The 15,544-nt window shown below is 36.4% G+C and overlaps 1 protein-coding gene across 1 annotated transcript in view; it reads left to right on the forward strand.

The window, feature by feature from the left end:
- rl (Mitogen-activated protein kinase rl) overlaps positions 1 to 15,544 on the forward strand; it is a 59,160-nt gene that overhangs the window by 17,313 nt on the left and 26,303 nt on the right. The window contains exon 3 of the mRNA XM_089086575.1: positions 10,245 to 10,355. Within this exon, the coding sequence (XP_088942701.1) occupies positions 10,245 to 10,355 (111 nt within the window). The remainder of the gene's footprint in view (positions 1 to 10,244; positions 10,356 to 15,544) is intronic.

Here is a 15,544-nt window from a genome sequence, read left to right on the forward strand (position 1 = left end):
TATATATCATGATTAAGCTCATGTTTAAGAGAGATCAAAACTGATTTGCTAGGGGATAATTCTTCATTCAGCCGTGTATTAAGCCGCATTTGATGGATATGCTGGAGGTTTCTTCCTCCTGCATCCACCAACTCTGCCTCTAGTTCTTGCTTTTCAATTGATAAATCAACGCCATATATAATATATTGGAATTTCTTTTCCTTGTTGATCTTAGTGGCCTCAATGCCTGAGCCAGCAATGGTGACAGAATTAGCATTTTGTAGAAAAGACGTTGCAGTATCCATATTTGTAAAATACAATTTAGCTGCTCCTGAGCTGTATAAGTTCAGCTTTAATATAGCTTAGCAGACTTTAAAAATTGTCTTCCGTATTGCTATGGGTCCATCAGCAATAAATGGTGTATTATTCCTCTTTTTTTTTTTTATCAAAACTATAGCATAGTTTGGAATTATTGGTGATGAAGTATCGGAGATTTTTCTTATCCTTGCTGGAGTTTCTTTTGGTGATACTTGAAGTTTTGGCGGGTCTTTGCCACTCCGCATTGTTCTCGGTTCCGCTCGAAAATATTCGGAAATTTTGGTGTGGCAACGCCTATTTATAATCGGCCATTAATTCAATTCCTTGGGAAGTTGAAGAGAATAGTCTTTAAACACAGCAATCAAGGTTATATAATGAGGTAACTCAGAATTTAATGAAAATTCTAGTTCTATGCAAAATGGGAAAAATCACAGAATATAGAAATAATGTCTATGTCTCACAAATTGAGGCAATATTCCAATCTGAATTTTTTCACATTGCACATGGTTTTGTTTGTAAACACAAACACATACAGTTGTATAATGTCAGTAGAAAGGCCCAAAAAACGAAAATTTGCAATAGGGCCGTTTTTTCACTCGTCAATATGCTAAGATCTTACATCTTTGTTCAGAAAACGCTTAAAAGTGAAATCTTTGAACTAAGATCTTACATCTTTTGTCGTTTTTATGCAAACGCCTTTCATCATTCTGCTCTGATCAGTGGTCTGAGAACAATGATGAGTATATCATCACAGTTTCCTTATCATTGTTCTATATGGTAGAAAGATGACGTCTTTCACGGTTTTTGCTAACATCAGTAAGCTGTAAGATCTTAGAACAAGGATGAATTGAAAAAACGATAATCTTTGAAGAAAGACGAAAGATCTTAGATGAAGAAATGGTCCGAATTATTACAAATGACGATTCTCTATTTTGATAAGGGATTACAACAATTCAAAAACCTTAAAAAAGAAAACCAGTGTTGTTAAAAATTGGAGTTGCTTCAATAATAATCAAATAGTTTTGAAGAGAACGCAGTACGAAAGGATAATAAATGGTTTAAAAAGAAAAAACCTGGTAATTGCAAAAATATTTGTGTATATTCTAAAAAGGGTTTAAAATAGTTCAAAAACCTTAAAAAATAAAACCTTTTTGAACGCAATCAGTTATATAATGTCAGTGGGAAGGCCCAAAAAACGAAAATTTGTAATTATTACAAATGATGATTCTCTATTTTGACAAGGGATTACAACAATTCAAAAACTTAAAAGAAAACCAAAGATTTTGAACTTTAGTACATATCGTGGTTAGAAATTGGACTAGCTTTAATAATCGAATATCTTTCAACAGATCGCAGTATGAAAAGACATTAAATTGCAGAATGAGCAAAATACTGGTTATTGTCAAAATATTTTTATATATTTTAACAAGGGATTACAACAATTCAAAAATCTTAAAAAAGAAAACCAAAAGTTTAAAGCCTAGTAGATATCATTGTTAGAAATCGGACTTGCTTTAATAATCAAATTCTCGTATCATAGGCATCGCAATAGTGCTGTCTAAGTAAAGAGCAATGTGGGCACAATGTATTATTTATTTATTTCTTTTTTTCGGTTTGTTTTAGACCGAAATCGGCACTTCGTATAGAAGGAGGTATCGTAGAAACTTCAAAAGAGCTCATTTGATTGGAAATTGAGAGAGCTAGTGCCCTTGTTAATAGTCAAAAATGATTGGAGGGCAAATAGCAAAATAGCCATTTTGTACATTGTAGTTGAAAGGTCCGGAAATTACGTCTTTGAGGATGACAACCCCACCACAGCCCAGAGCAAGGGTTTTAAGTTATGCCCGAGAGCATATAAAGTTATTATGGAGAGGGTCGTCGAATAAACTTTGGAGGGGGCTCATTGGATTTGAAATCAAAAGTTCTAGTGCCCTTTTTAACAGTCAAAGTGATTGGAGGGCAGCTACCTCCCCCCCCACGTCGTATTTTCCCTAAAAGCATCCGATAGAAATTTTAGGATAGCCATTTGTTCAAAAATAAACCAAAGATCACATAACAAGGCCTTTGGGGTTGACCCAACCCCCTACAGTATTGGGGTAGCATAAGGGTTGTAAGCTATGCCTCGGGGGTCTATAAGTTTTGGAAATGTATAGTTGGGTCAATCCACGCCAAATCATCCAATCGTGACTGCGCGTGAAATTCCAATTTTGCTGAAAAAATTATCAGCTGCTCTCTTCATTGATAGTACACACAGGATTTTTTTTTTTTTTTTTGAAAGCTAGTTTTTCAGGAAAAAATTTCCAAAGTTTCAAAATTCGCAAAAAACGAGGTTTTTTGAAAAAAAAATCCAAAAAGTTGGTATTTTTTTTCAACTTATTTATCCAATTATCTACATTGCCAGGAGAGGTTGGATAGAAAAAATTGAGGCAATCCGATAACGACAGAAGAACTGACGGCCAACCGAAGTTTTTGAACCCTTGTGCGAAAAAGCAGAACTTCAAAAAATCTGTAAATTCTTAACGGTAAGAGCTAGGATACCATTTTTTTTATTCTTGTCCTCTTGTCACCAGGTACAAAGGGAAGTTTTGCATTTTGTCCTATCGCTTTTAGTTTCGGAGATATTTTCATAGAATTTTGACAAATTGTGAAAATTGTCACTTTTCATCCCCAAAAAAAGTTCTGTAGGCAACGCGATCCAGGAAAACTACTTATTAGGTCCTAAACTACCAAACATGACCTACCTGAAACCGTAAAAACCTCGATGGCAAAATTTGATCCTGATTTTTAAAAGAAGATTGAAGTTCGACCGTTTTTCAAGTTTCCTGTTATCATAAAAATGCAGATTCTTCTATCGCCAATTATCGCATTTTTATTTGGTTAGCGAACATATCTTTTAATATGGCCACTCATGCTGCATCTCGTGTAACCAATCTCAAACTTTTCTAGTTTGAATGTAATTCATCAATTCAGGCACCTGGTATTCTTAGTATGTAGCATAGTATACTAAAGTTTTTTAGCCTACCCTTCAGGTGAACTTGTCCGGAAATGGCTGATTTTATATTTCTTGAAACAAATAGATGCTTCTTCAAAACTACTTAGATCAATTAAGTTAGAAAAAAAGAAATAATGAAAATAAAACAATTAATGGTTGCTTTCTCTGCTTTTCTTCTTGTAAGTTTTGAATGTTTCTGTAACAACGGCTACTACATCTGGCTCTAAAACAAAGTTTCTTGCGGAGCGACTACGAGACTCAGGAATAGGCAGCTTTTGTAGTAAGTTAGCAGCTGGTACTATGCACGTGTCGTCAGGCCGAGGCCAACGAAAACTTGAGCATGGTCCATTTGGGTGCATAAACTTAGATTCAACTTTGCCACTCTCCTCATCAATGCTTACAACACACCCCACCCACCAATCAGAGCCATACACACAGGCTACGTAGTCTCCCGAGTCCAGATCGGTTAAAAGGACGTTCTCGAAATCTAACCGCAACACAATAAATTCTTCTCTTGGCAAGATAGTACCCAAATCCGATAAAACGCAAGCACTGATATTATTTTTGCCTTTGGGCCTAAAACTGTGAAATGACTGAGTTCCAGGACTAGTAATAGCTTTCTCAAAGTGGTCTTCGAGGCAACTTTCAAAGTTTTCATTAACGTTATTTGACGAAACCCAAAATACTGTAATGTGGGGTAGGGACTTATCTGCCCACTCATAAAGATCGTGTGCCGTAAGTATCTGATTGTCAAATGGCCTTTGCAAGCTGGCGCGAGCTGCTAGTCTTTTCACAGTACTGCCAATCCCATCACACGCATTCTTTCCATGACACGAAGCAAAGAAATTCCACTCAGCATCTAACCCAAAGTCACTGAAATGGCAGCTCAAATTTGCAAAGTTTTTTCTGTTTTTGTACTGGGATCCTGCACCGTCGCTGAAATAATAGATTTTGCAAAGGGCGGGAATCATCGCCTTAACGTGAAGCAATACGACTTTCAAAAAAGCGTGAACTGCAGCAGTGTTATGGTCCATGTGGTCGCTGACAAACTGTTGCTGAACAGGCTATCACCCCTACGCCAATATACCACAAACGGATGTTATGTTGCCTGAGAATTTTCCCAGTGAAAACCCTGAACTGCGTCTTGGACCAAAAAGGAAAAAATTTTCTGCAAAGTCTAAAAGCAGGAGGACCTCATTGGAGCAGAGATTCTGCTTTAGTTGGTCTATGTAATTTTGCTGACGGACTGAAATGAAATGGTGTACTGTAAGGTTCCGGATTGACTCGACGAAATTCGGTATGAACACATCTATCGTTTCTTCTACTTGTCTAAGAACTGTTCGGTCCACATGTACCCGCTCTTTATAGGTCACTGAATCAGATTCAGCTAGTTCCTCCCAGAGAAAACTCTCCAAGTCGTTTTGTTTATCAACACAGACCGTGCACTTGTGTAGCATGCACATTTCATTTCTGATAGAGCATACAACTTTGGACATCAAATCCTCGAGCGAAATCCTTATATCAGCACCTAATGATTTAAGCTTAGCATTTTGGTGGTACAGACAAACACATACCGAATGAACCCCACTTGAGCCAGCTGTAACACACCAGGGTGGCTTAAGCTCAGCAAATTTGCTGCGTCCGATTTTGAAATCCGGCTTGTCCTCATTGTCCTTCTTATATAACTCGTAAAGTTCAGAAATATTGGCCAGCAGTAATTTCTTTTGTTTTGTTCCCTTTTGCCATCGATTTTTACGGAGACGAAATCTTTCTTGCCTGGAAGCTGCCGGCTGTTGACGTCAGATTCATAAAAGTCCAGAACAGCCTGAACTACATGTGGCTTAAGAACATTAGGTGACTTTTTTGAGGTCAAAAGAGGCAATATTCCTCCCTCCTTTCTGATATTCCTAGCTTTTCTAACAAGGTATTCCGATACTTGGAAAAAATCATACTTTTTGCCGGGGCCATGTCGGAGGCACTAGAGTGAGAAGACTAAGTTTCCTAGATAATGTATCCGAGGTTTCATGTTTGGTTTTCAGGGAAATACAGAAATCCTTTGTTTCTGTGTCGTTCATCAGAAAGGGGACAGATTCTTCAGCAGACTCCATAGAATTCTGAACCAATGACGAAGCTATGCATTTGCGCTTCAGCACAGGAGAGTAAGTAGCACTGGTTGTAACACTAAACGCTAAATTAATGAGTTTGTAAATGATTTCTGCAATCGTTTCCGACTTCCTTTTAACATAGTATTTTTTTTGTCCAACAGAGAATTTTAAGGAATAAGAATTGAGCGACGAGGTCCCAATATTTTCAAATATACTTGAAACAACTGTAGTTGCGTTCGCTGCAGATTGTCTTGAGGAACAATCAGGCTGGGAATTGTATGAGAAAGATCCGTCGTTAGAAACTTGGGGGATATTAACAATGTCATCATCGGACTCTTCGTAGGCACGATCGTCAATTTCGGTGCGGCATTCAGCACACACCTTGTAACCGGGAATAAGTTTGAAACGAGACTAGGTTCTAGCGTTTTCTAGTGTTATAGTTCTTGTTCCTTTCCGATGACAAGAGGTGTGCAACTCAAATGGATCACAGCAGATTCTCGGAACAGCCTTAGCAAACTGATGAAGGTAGAATTGCTCATGATGAAAGCAAATACGCTCTATGGAGCTAATAAATGTTCTCAATAAAATTGTCTCGCGACTCTGATCTGAAAGTTCGGTAAATTGTCTAAGTCCTTCTTTGCGAAAAAATGTTTTCTTGTGACACTTGCTATTCAAATGAAGTCCAACACAACATTTTTCAAGAACTATTTTTTCTAATTCCGACATCTAACAATCCTCACAGTACGGTATGAATTATACTTCATTCACGGTCGATAGCAATTATTCGACTGTGAGTGAAATATCTGAACTTCAAATAATTCGATGACGCATCCCACTAACTTACTTTGGAGAAAGGAATCGGTCAATTTGTGTGATTTCGATATTTGAATAAACTGCTTGTTAACAAAGAATTTAAACTTGCAGCAGTTCATTCCGCATGCATTTTGTTAACTTGAAAAACGGTCCAACTTCAATCTTCTTTTAAAAATCAGGATCGAATTTTGCCATCGAGGTTTTTACGGTTTCAGGTAGGTCATGTTTGGTAGTCTAGGACCTAATAAGTAGTTTTCCTGGATCGCGTTGCCTACAGAGCTTTTTTGGGGATGAAAAGTCACAATTTTCACAATTTGTCAAAATTCTATGAAAATATCTCCGAAACTAAAAGCGATAGGACAAAATGCAAAACTTCCCTTTGTACCTGGTGACAAGAGGACAAGAATAAAAAAAAAAATGGTATCCTAGCTCTTACCGTTAAGAATTTACAGATTTTTGAAGTTCTGCTTTTTCGCACAAGGGTTCAAAAACTTCGGTTGGCCGTCAGTTCTTCCGTCGTTATCGGATTGCCTCAATTTTTTCTACCCAACCTCTCCTGGCTATGTAGATAATTGGATAAATAAGTGGAAAAGAAATACCAACTTTTTGGATTTTTTTTTTCAAAAAACCTCGTTTTTTTGCGAATTTTGAAACTTTGGAAATTTTTTCCCGAAAAACTGGCTTTCAAAAAAAAAAAAAAAATCCTGTGTGTACTATCAATGAAGAGAACAGCTGAGAATTTTTTCAGCAAAATTGGAATTTTACGCGCAGTCACGATTGGATGATTTGGCGTGGATTGACCCAGTTCTAGTTCGCTTTTAAGAGTCAAACGTGATGAAGGAAAACTACCCCCCCCCCCTCCTAGACATTCTCTATTCCCCAAAACACATTCGATCAAAATTGCGAGATAGCTATTTTGTTACCAATAGTCCAAATAGCACATAACACTGTTTTCAGGGTGGATACAACCCCTCAGAGCCCAGAGGCAGGGGCTGTAAGTTATGCCTCAGGGTATTTAATGTTTTTATGGAACGGGTGGTCGTAATAAACTTTTATTATTCCCCACAACACATCCGATCAAAATTCTAAGTGAGCTATTTTGTTCATCATTGTTGAAAGGTGTAATTATATCTTTGGGGATGTCAACCTCCCTATGGTCCTCAGAGCAAGGGCTGTGAGTTAGGCAATTGGTTCATTGTGTACACATAGTATATGTTATTGAGAAAGGTATGCATTTCAGAGAATGTTGAGGAGAGTGTTGAACTAAATAAAAAAACGTTATGCGTATACAGATTGTATAAAAGGCATAACTCAGGAATGCCTTTACTTTCCAAGAAGACAAATGGCAATCAGGCCTCAATATTAATTTAGAACTTTCAGGAAACGATAGGGGAGATGATCAAAAAGGCAATATTTGCATGCTACCAATACTACTATAACTACCACCACTGCTAATACCACACTACTCCATTTACAATGTTGAGGAGTAATTTGAACTGAATCAAAAGACGCTATGTGTATACACATTGTCGAAAGAGCGTATCTCAAGGATTGATTTGGGCATTAAGTTGGAAATTTTAGAGAATAGTTAAAGGGGAATATCATCTGACCAAAAGGCAATATGTGCACACTACTGCAAATACTACTATCACTGCTAAATTTACTACTAGTACTTCTATTGCAACTAATTTTAAGGCTAAGAGAATTGAGATGAAAATTTCATGGAGTATATGAACATACAGGTTATCAAAAGGACATATCAGCAATGTCATAGTATTAACTAATGGCATCAAGCTGAAGCTTCAAGGACTTGATGAGAGGGATGTTCTACTGACCAAAAGGCAACACGTTAATACTACTAATTCTACTAGTACTGCTGCGATAACTATTAATACTACTACTAGTAATACCAATACTACTACTATAACTGGTATTACGACTATGGCTAAGTGAATGAAATTGAAATTTTCAAAGAATTTTGAGGTGGGTATGTGAACTGAATCACAACACGCCCTCTGTATGCAGGTTGTCAAAAGGGCGTAAGATCAATATCTTAAGAACAGTTTGGTGTGTGAAATTGAAACTAACAGGGCTTGTTGTGGGGGATGTTGAACTAACAAAAAGAAAATATTTGTATCCTAATGCTACTGCTTCTACTCATATTATTATTGCTGCTACTATTATTACTACTTCTACTGCTACTACTGCGACTAAAGCTTAGGCTACTACTATTAATCCTACTGCTATTAAAACTAAGGGTATTAAGACGAAAAATTTCGGATACATTGAAACTGGTCGGAACAAAATCAAAGAACACTAAGCCCACACAGGTTGTCAAGAGAACGTATCAGAAATTTTTCAGGAACAGTTGATGGTATTAAGTTTAAACTTTCAGCGTGTGTTGAAGGGGATATTGAAGAAACCAAAGCTACTGTGCGCACACTGCTTCTAATGCTGCTACAATTATTGCTACTACGCAAGCTAATGGTATTAAGGTAAAGCTATTAGGAATATTTAGGCGGACATTGAACTAAATAAAAAAAAAAACAAAAAAAAACTAAGAGTATGTGGCCTTTCAAAAAAGTGACAAAGCAATATCTCAAAAACCGCTTATATGATTAAGTTAGACCTTTAAGGGTAAGTTGGCATGGATTTTGAACTAGCCAGAAGGTGCTATGTCTATACTATTAATTCAACCACTACAGTTACTGTAACTAATGACGCTAAGGCTATTACGGTGAAACTTTTAGGGAGCGTTTAGGAGGAGTTTCAATTAAACGAAAAAACTGTATGCATGCAGGTTTTCAAAATGGCATATAAGCAATATAATGGGCAGCACCACTCTATGACAGCTAGAAAGATCATTGAAACTTTTAAAGGAGCTAATTTGATTCAAAATTAAAAGTTCGTGCCTTTTTAAGAGTAAAATGAGATTGGACGGCAAGCAGCCCTTCTCCCAAGCCCATTCATTTTCCAAACACATCCAGTCAGAATTTTTAGACAGCCATTTTTTTTCAGCATAGTAAAACAGTCCAGCAACTATGTCTCTAGGGATATTGGACATGTCAACCCAACACAATTATTGGAATTGGCCCATTATGCTTTAAAGCTAAATGTTGCTTAAAAACTAAATCAAAAGGCATTTGTATGTGGTTGTCAATAAGACGCATCCGCAATATGTCGAGAAAGACTAGAATTGAAACTTCGGGGTTACTACTATTAATGCTTCTGCTCATACAATTTAAATAAATAAATACATTATAAGTGTATCCAGGTTGTCAAAGACCATAGACAAAATCTTTTGGGAATAATATCAAGTTTTATTTTTCAGGTCAGCTTGAGGAGGTATAAAATAATTTTTTTTTTATTTGTGTCAGGATTAAAAATTGTTGAAAAAGTTTGTCCAACATACAAATAGCAACCCAAACTATGGATTCATATAGAAAAAACCGAAAAGATGTAAATAATTTTTTTTCATTAAAAAGACTATTTCAATAGAAAACGAACATAAATTAATTTAAAAAAACTTTCCACAGAGCAAGTTTTTCAAAGAAAAGTAAAGAGCTATATTAAGCCAAAAATGAGCAGAAATAAATTGAAGCAATCTTCCAAGGGTAAAACTGCCACAAGACACTATCAATAAATAAATTAAACTCAAAACGAACAGAAATTGCAATAAATAGGCGATTCAAACTCAAAACAAGCAAAAATTAACATGAGTAGGGCTGATAACCCCAATGCCTTCTCATGACCAGAAAATAATTTTGCACTTTACTGGAAACAAAATACATTTTAAATGTTTTCACTTGGTTTACTTTTATAAATAAATAATTATTAAAAATTTAAGGAATAAATATCAGTATATGTAGCGAAGTCTAAATTATTTTCTGAACCTGTCCCTTTTCTGAACCAAATTTTTCGTACTGTATAATATTTATGCTGTGGTTCAAACTCTACGAATGTGAGTACCGCTAATTCTTTATTTTCCAGGTGAGGGAGATATTTTTATTCTCGTTTCTATTTCTTGTTTTATGTAGGTCATTGATATTCGAGACATAATTCGCTCACCCTCTATTGACCAAATGAAAGATGTATACATTGTCCAGTGTTTGATGGAGACAGATATGTATAAACTATTAAAAACACAGGTAAGTTATAATTTATTCATTGTTCGATATTATTGTTTTAAGAGATTTGAAGAAGAAACTAAAAAATGGTGTATTACCGTTTAAAAATTTTACAGGAAAGCAAAGAACCGAAAAAAAAATCTCTAGGGCTATAATGAAAGAAAGGTTGAGGTGGCTAGGGCACGTGCGGATGACGGATGACAGAATGCCGAAGATTGTTCTTTTTGGCCAACCGTCTAGGGCTAAACGAAAAACAGATCGTTCTCGTCTGGGGTGAGAGGACGTCATGAAGAAAGATTTAAAGGAAATGGGAACTTCGTGAGCGGATGTAAAAAGGGAGGCTTTGAATAGATTGAGATGGCGGACGAGCGTACGTGGCTGTGATGGCCTCAGGTGGCTTGGTGCTGCGGTGAGTTGTTAGTAGTAGTAGTAGTAATCATGTTGAGCCCTAAATGGAACTAGATTTATATTGCTAGGGCAACTTACCCCTCAAAACATTAAAATGGTATGTCTCAAGAAGAGTTTTTTCTTTGACAACAAAATGTGATGAGAAAAATTAACATTATTATGAGGGAAGGTCTTTTGATGCACGATTTTAAAATATGCTAGTGAATTTGAGTTTTAATCAGGAGTAGGGCCAGGATGATCTGTTTTGATCAATCAAAAGTTCTTTCTTTTATTCAGACTTCCAAAGGGAAGCTCCTGGAATTTTGGTTCATTTATAGTTTGAGTTGCTTCAACTTGGCTCATGGCAAATATTTTTAGTATATATTAGGCGATGCATAAAATATTCCCATGGTTAATAGAATATCTCCCTCACCCTCTCTCTGCCAATTCTCAGTTTTGCAATATTAGTGAAATGTAGTGCGGTAAGCACTCGCTGATAGTTACAGAATCAAACTTTTATATCATCAGTTACATAGAAAACAGTCTTAGCTTGTACATGGTGCAATTCTAGAATTAATAGAGTGGACTTAAGTGCCCTGCTTATTTGTCTCAGATCATCTAAAAGTTTTCGCAGTGTAAACCCCTATGAGAATTAGAATCAATTCATGTCTAAGTAGTGAGGTAAATCAGAGGCACTATGTGGTACCAGGGTATCGAAATACTGCTACTACTCCTGATAACTCACTGGAGCACCATTCCGCACGAGGTCAACACAGCTGCACACTCTTCTCCACTCTAGTCTATTCAAAGCTTCACTCTTTAATCCCTCGGAATAAGTGCCAATTTCGCTTAAACCACCCTCGTGACGTCTTCTCATCCCTATGACCTCTTCCCACCCCATTCGGGGGTGACTTGCTTTACATTTGGCCCGAGATAGATGGAGAAAAAAAAATCTTTGGCATTCTGTCATTGTTCATCCTTCAGCCATTCCTTTGTTATAACCCTAGGAAATGGGCGAAAACCATATTTTTGAACGGTTTATTGTCTGACATACGGTCAGTGAAATGGATATCCTATACCATCTGTGGATAATTCCTCTGGAAACTACTACTACTACTAACAACTCACCGCAGTACCAAGTCGCCTGAGGCCAACACAGCTACCCACGCTCCTCCTCTATCCCAATCTATTCAAATCTTCCCTCTTTACACCCTCCCAGGAAGTTCCCATTTCTCTTAAATCTTTCTTTATGACATCTTCCACCCCAACGGCAGACGACCTGCTTTTCGTTTATCCCTTGACGGTTGGCCGAAAAGGACAATCTTCGGCAATCTTTCATCAATCCTCCGCAGAACGTGCTCAAGCCAATCTTAATCTTTCTCTCATTATAGCACTAGAAAGCGGGAAATAAAGTTTGATATGCGGTCAGACAGCCGGGTACCCAAAACAATCCATAGGCAATTTCTCTGGAAAATATCTAGCAAATCTTCATCCGCGTTTTGGAGCACCCATGCTTTCGATCCATATTTGACCACTGTCATCACTGTAGTTTCCAGTATTCTAATCTTGGTTCGCAGACTTATCTTCCTATTCTTCCAAACTTTTTTCCACTGTGAAAACTACCCTGAGCCTTGGCTATTCTACTTTTAACAACTTCACTGCTCCCATCGTCTTTAGTAATAATACTACCAAGGTAAGTGAATCTGTCCACCTGATCAATGTTTTCGTTACCCAACGTCACCTTTTCACTTCACTTATTCCTAGCCTTAGCGACTTAGTCTTCTTAACATTAATTTTCGCACCTATTCTAGCACACTGAACTCGCAAAACCCCTAAAAGATCATTCATTTTGCTCCCACTTTCATCTAGGATGCTTAATTTCACAAATCTTCTTCTGCCTTCTGAAGTGCCCGTGTTTCAGAACCATACTTGTCCCTTATCATAACCGTAGCTTCTAGTAGTGTAGTCTTGGTTCGCAGAGTTGTCATCCTATTCTTCCAAACTTTTTCAACTGTAAGAAGAACCCTGGGCCTGGGCTATTCTACCTTTATACCTTGCTCCTGAAATGGGGTATCAAAATGAAACCGTGAAGGGGGCCAAGTGAAGTTTTAGGAAGTTATAGGCATGCCAATTGTACCACAAATTTCGACTTTTGACTTGAGAGAGGACCGAAGGGATAGGCCTTAAAAAAAAAAATTCAATCCACCTAAACTTGTGTAGTGTAAACTTCCTATGGGACCTATAAAATATTCACGGTTAAGTAGGTAGATCAAGACGCTACGCATTTCAAGCTGGTAAAAACGTTTTGTTTGTGGTAGGTAAGTACGTTGGATTTTTTTTTTTGGGGGGGGGAAATAAAAAAAACGTTTTATTTGATAGCTTGAATAAGAAGTGCCAAGAAATTCGGGAATAATTAGGATATTGGGGGCTCAGGCCTCTAGGCTCTCCTGCATGCTTGCATGATCTGCGATATTCTAGGAACGGCTTGGAGATCAAATTGAAAATTTCAGGAAGTGCTGGGGAGGGGGCGGTGGACCTCGAATCTTGGTTGGAGGGAAGGGCCATAGTGGAAGAGTTTATAATAAGCTATTGAATCAAGGGGACTCTTATGCACAGGAAAAACTTGAAAAAAATCATTGCACGAAAATGGGCTCAAAAATTTTTATCGACCCGCTAGAAATCGTAAAACTTTTGTTCAGTCCAGTTGTTTGACTTTTAATGTTTGACTATTCTAGACGAAAAGACGAGAAGATTTGAAACTCCCCAATAACAGGGATTTAAATTTCGTATTTTAATCGGATTAAAGTTACATTCGCAAGTTTCTTGGCTAGGTGGACCCCTGTGCTGAACATAATGTGTAACTAATTTTGGCTGTATCTGTTCGTGACGCCCGAAATTAGTCCAATTTCTTTTCGTCTATGCTAGGCTCGTTACTAACTTGGTATATAGACACGACCAGGTAGACCTCAATGAAAACAAAAATATCTGGAAGATAGTTATTCTCAATATCTGACACCTGAAATTGGCCAACAAATTTTGTTTTTTGTTCTCTCAAATCGGTTTGGACTTCCCGGTCATGTAGACAAAAACAAGGGGACTTCAATGAAGATGACAGTTAAGGAAACAAATTGTTTCTTGATTCGTGATGCCAAAAATAAAACCCTAATTTGAGACAATTATGCTTATATGCCCAGCTCAATTAACAACTCGGCTTCTCTTTTGAGAAAACCGATATATGACTCGTTTATTCTTAAATCATCAGAATCTCTGTTCAAAGCTAGACCTAAATGTTGGTATTTATAAATTGCAAACGCATTAAAAGATTATCAGATAGTTCCACAGAAAACACAAATCAAAGGGAAAATTCAGTTTATCTTGGTCTCCCATACGTTAAAGGGGTTTCAGACCACATTTCAAAACATCTAAGAAAAAACAACATTTACACTTATTATAGACCCCGAAAAACTATCTGGTCCCAAATTTATCAAGTTAAAGACCCTATCCCGATAGGTGAAAACTCCTTTTTCTACAGAATTCCTTGTTCGATTGCTCTTTGGTGTATGAGAAGAACTGATAACTGACTAACGTATAGATTCACTCAGCACCCTAGTTTAATTAATAATACACTTAAAAAGCGAAAAAAAACAGAAAATTTTTACTCTGCCCTTGCAGAGCACATTTTTCAAAAACCAGACCATAATATTTTGTTTAATCAAGCTAGCCTAATTTCGCATGACAAAGGTATTGTCCAGGACTACAGAGAAGCTGTTGGAATTTATAAATACCAACATTTAGTTTTAGCTTTAAACAGAGATTCTGGTGATTTAAGAATAAACGAGTCATATTTCGGTTTTCTCAAAAGAGAAGCCGATACTTTAGTTATCCCTGAAATAAACCTTGAACCACTTTCCCAGTCATATAATCAAACACGTGAACAACCCCTTAGGTCTCAAAGGGTGTCTGTAAGAAATGTATTAATTAAAATGCATTAATTAACGTCAGATGACATAGTTCTCCAACTTATTTAATTGCTGGTTCGTTTTGTTTTTTGAGTGAATGAATTGTTTTCTTTTCTCTGTCAGTTGTTCGCTAGTATCCGTCGATGACAGTTCATAATTCTTTGGATTATGTGCAAATCGCGGATATTGGCGAATAACTCGCTTTTATGGTTGTTAGGTATTTGGTTTTAATTTTTGGCTTTTATTGAATTTTATTCATCTTTTAAGTTTTTGGTTTTTTCTTTGGTTTTTTGGTTCTTTTGACATTGACTTTCCGCGTTTGTTCTTGGATACATTTTTTCGTTTCGCGCTGAAGAAGAGAGGCGTTTGTCCTCTCGAAATATTCGCTTTGTTGTGTTTTTTTTTTCAGTTCTTTCATTTGGCCTATAAAAAAACCATTTTTCTCGTTTTTCTTTCTTTATATATATATATATATATATATATATATATATATATATATATATATATATATATATATATATATATATATATATATATATATATAGCCACCTAAATTAAAATATCAGAACTAGGGGAATATATATATATATATATATATATATATATATATATATATATATATATATATATATTTTTTGCCAAGTAATTACCTCTTAAACATAATATGAATCCAGGTCGGATCTAGTGTTGGTGGAGGAATCATCAAAAATTCCTCCCCGACGGACCTTAACCCTGGTCTAGGTTTTACCTGAAATTGATGATTATTTGGCGAATTTATCACTTATTTTAAAAGGGTAGTATTAAGAAAAAGTTCTATTTAGGGTAGTTTTTTTATTTATTTTTTATTTATTTATTTTTTTTTGT

This window comes from Artemia sp. Qi Xiang Cuo, chromosome 3, assembly GCF_049724085.1.
Source record: "Artemia sp. Qi Xiang Cuo chromosome 3, ASM4972408v1, whole genome shotgun sequence".
Lineage (NCBI taxonomy): Eukaryota > Metazoa > Arthropoda > Branchiopoda > Anostraca > Artemiidae > Artemia > Artemia sp. Qi Xiang Cuo.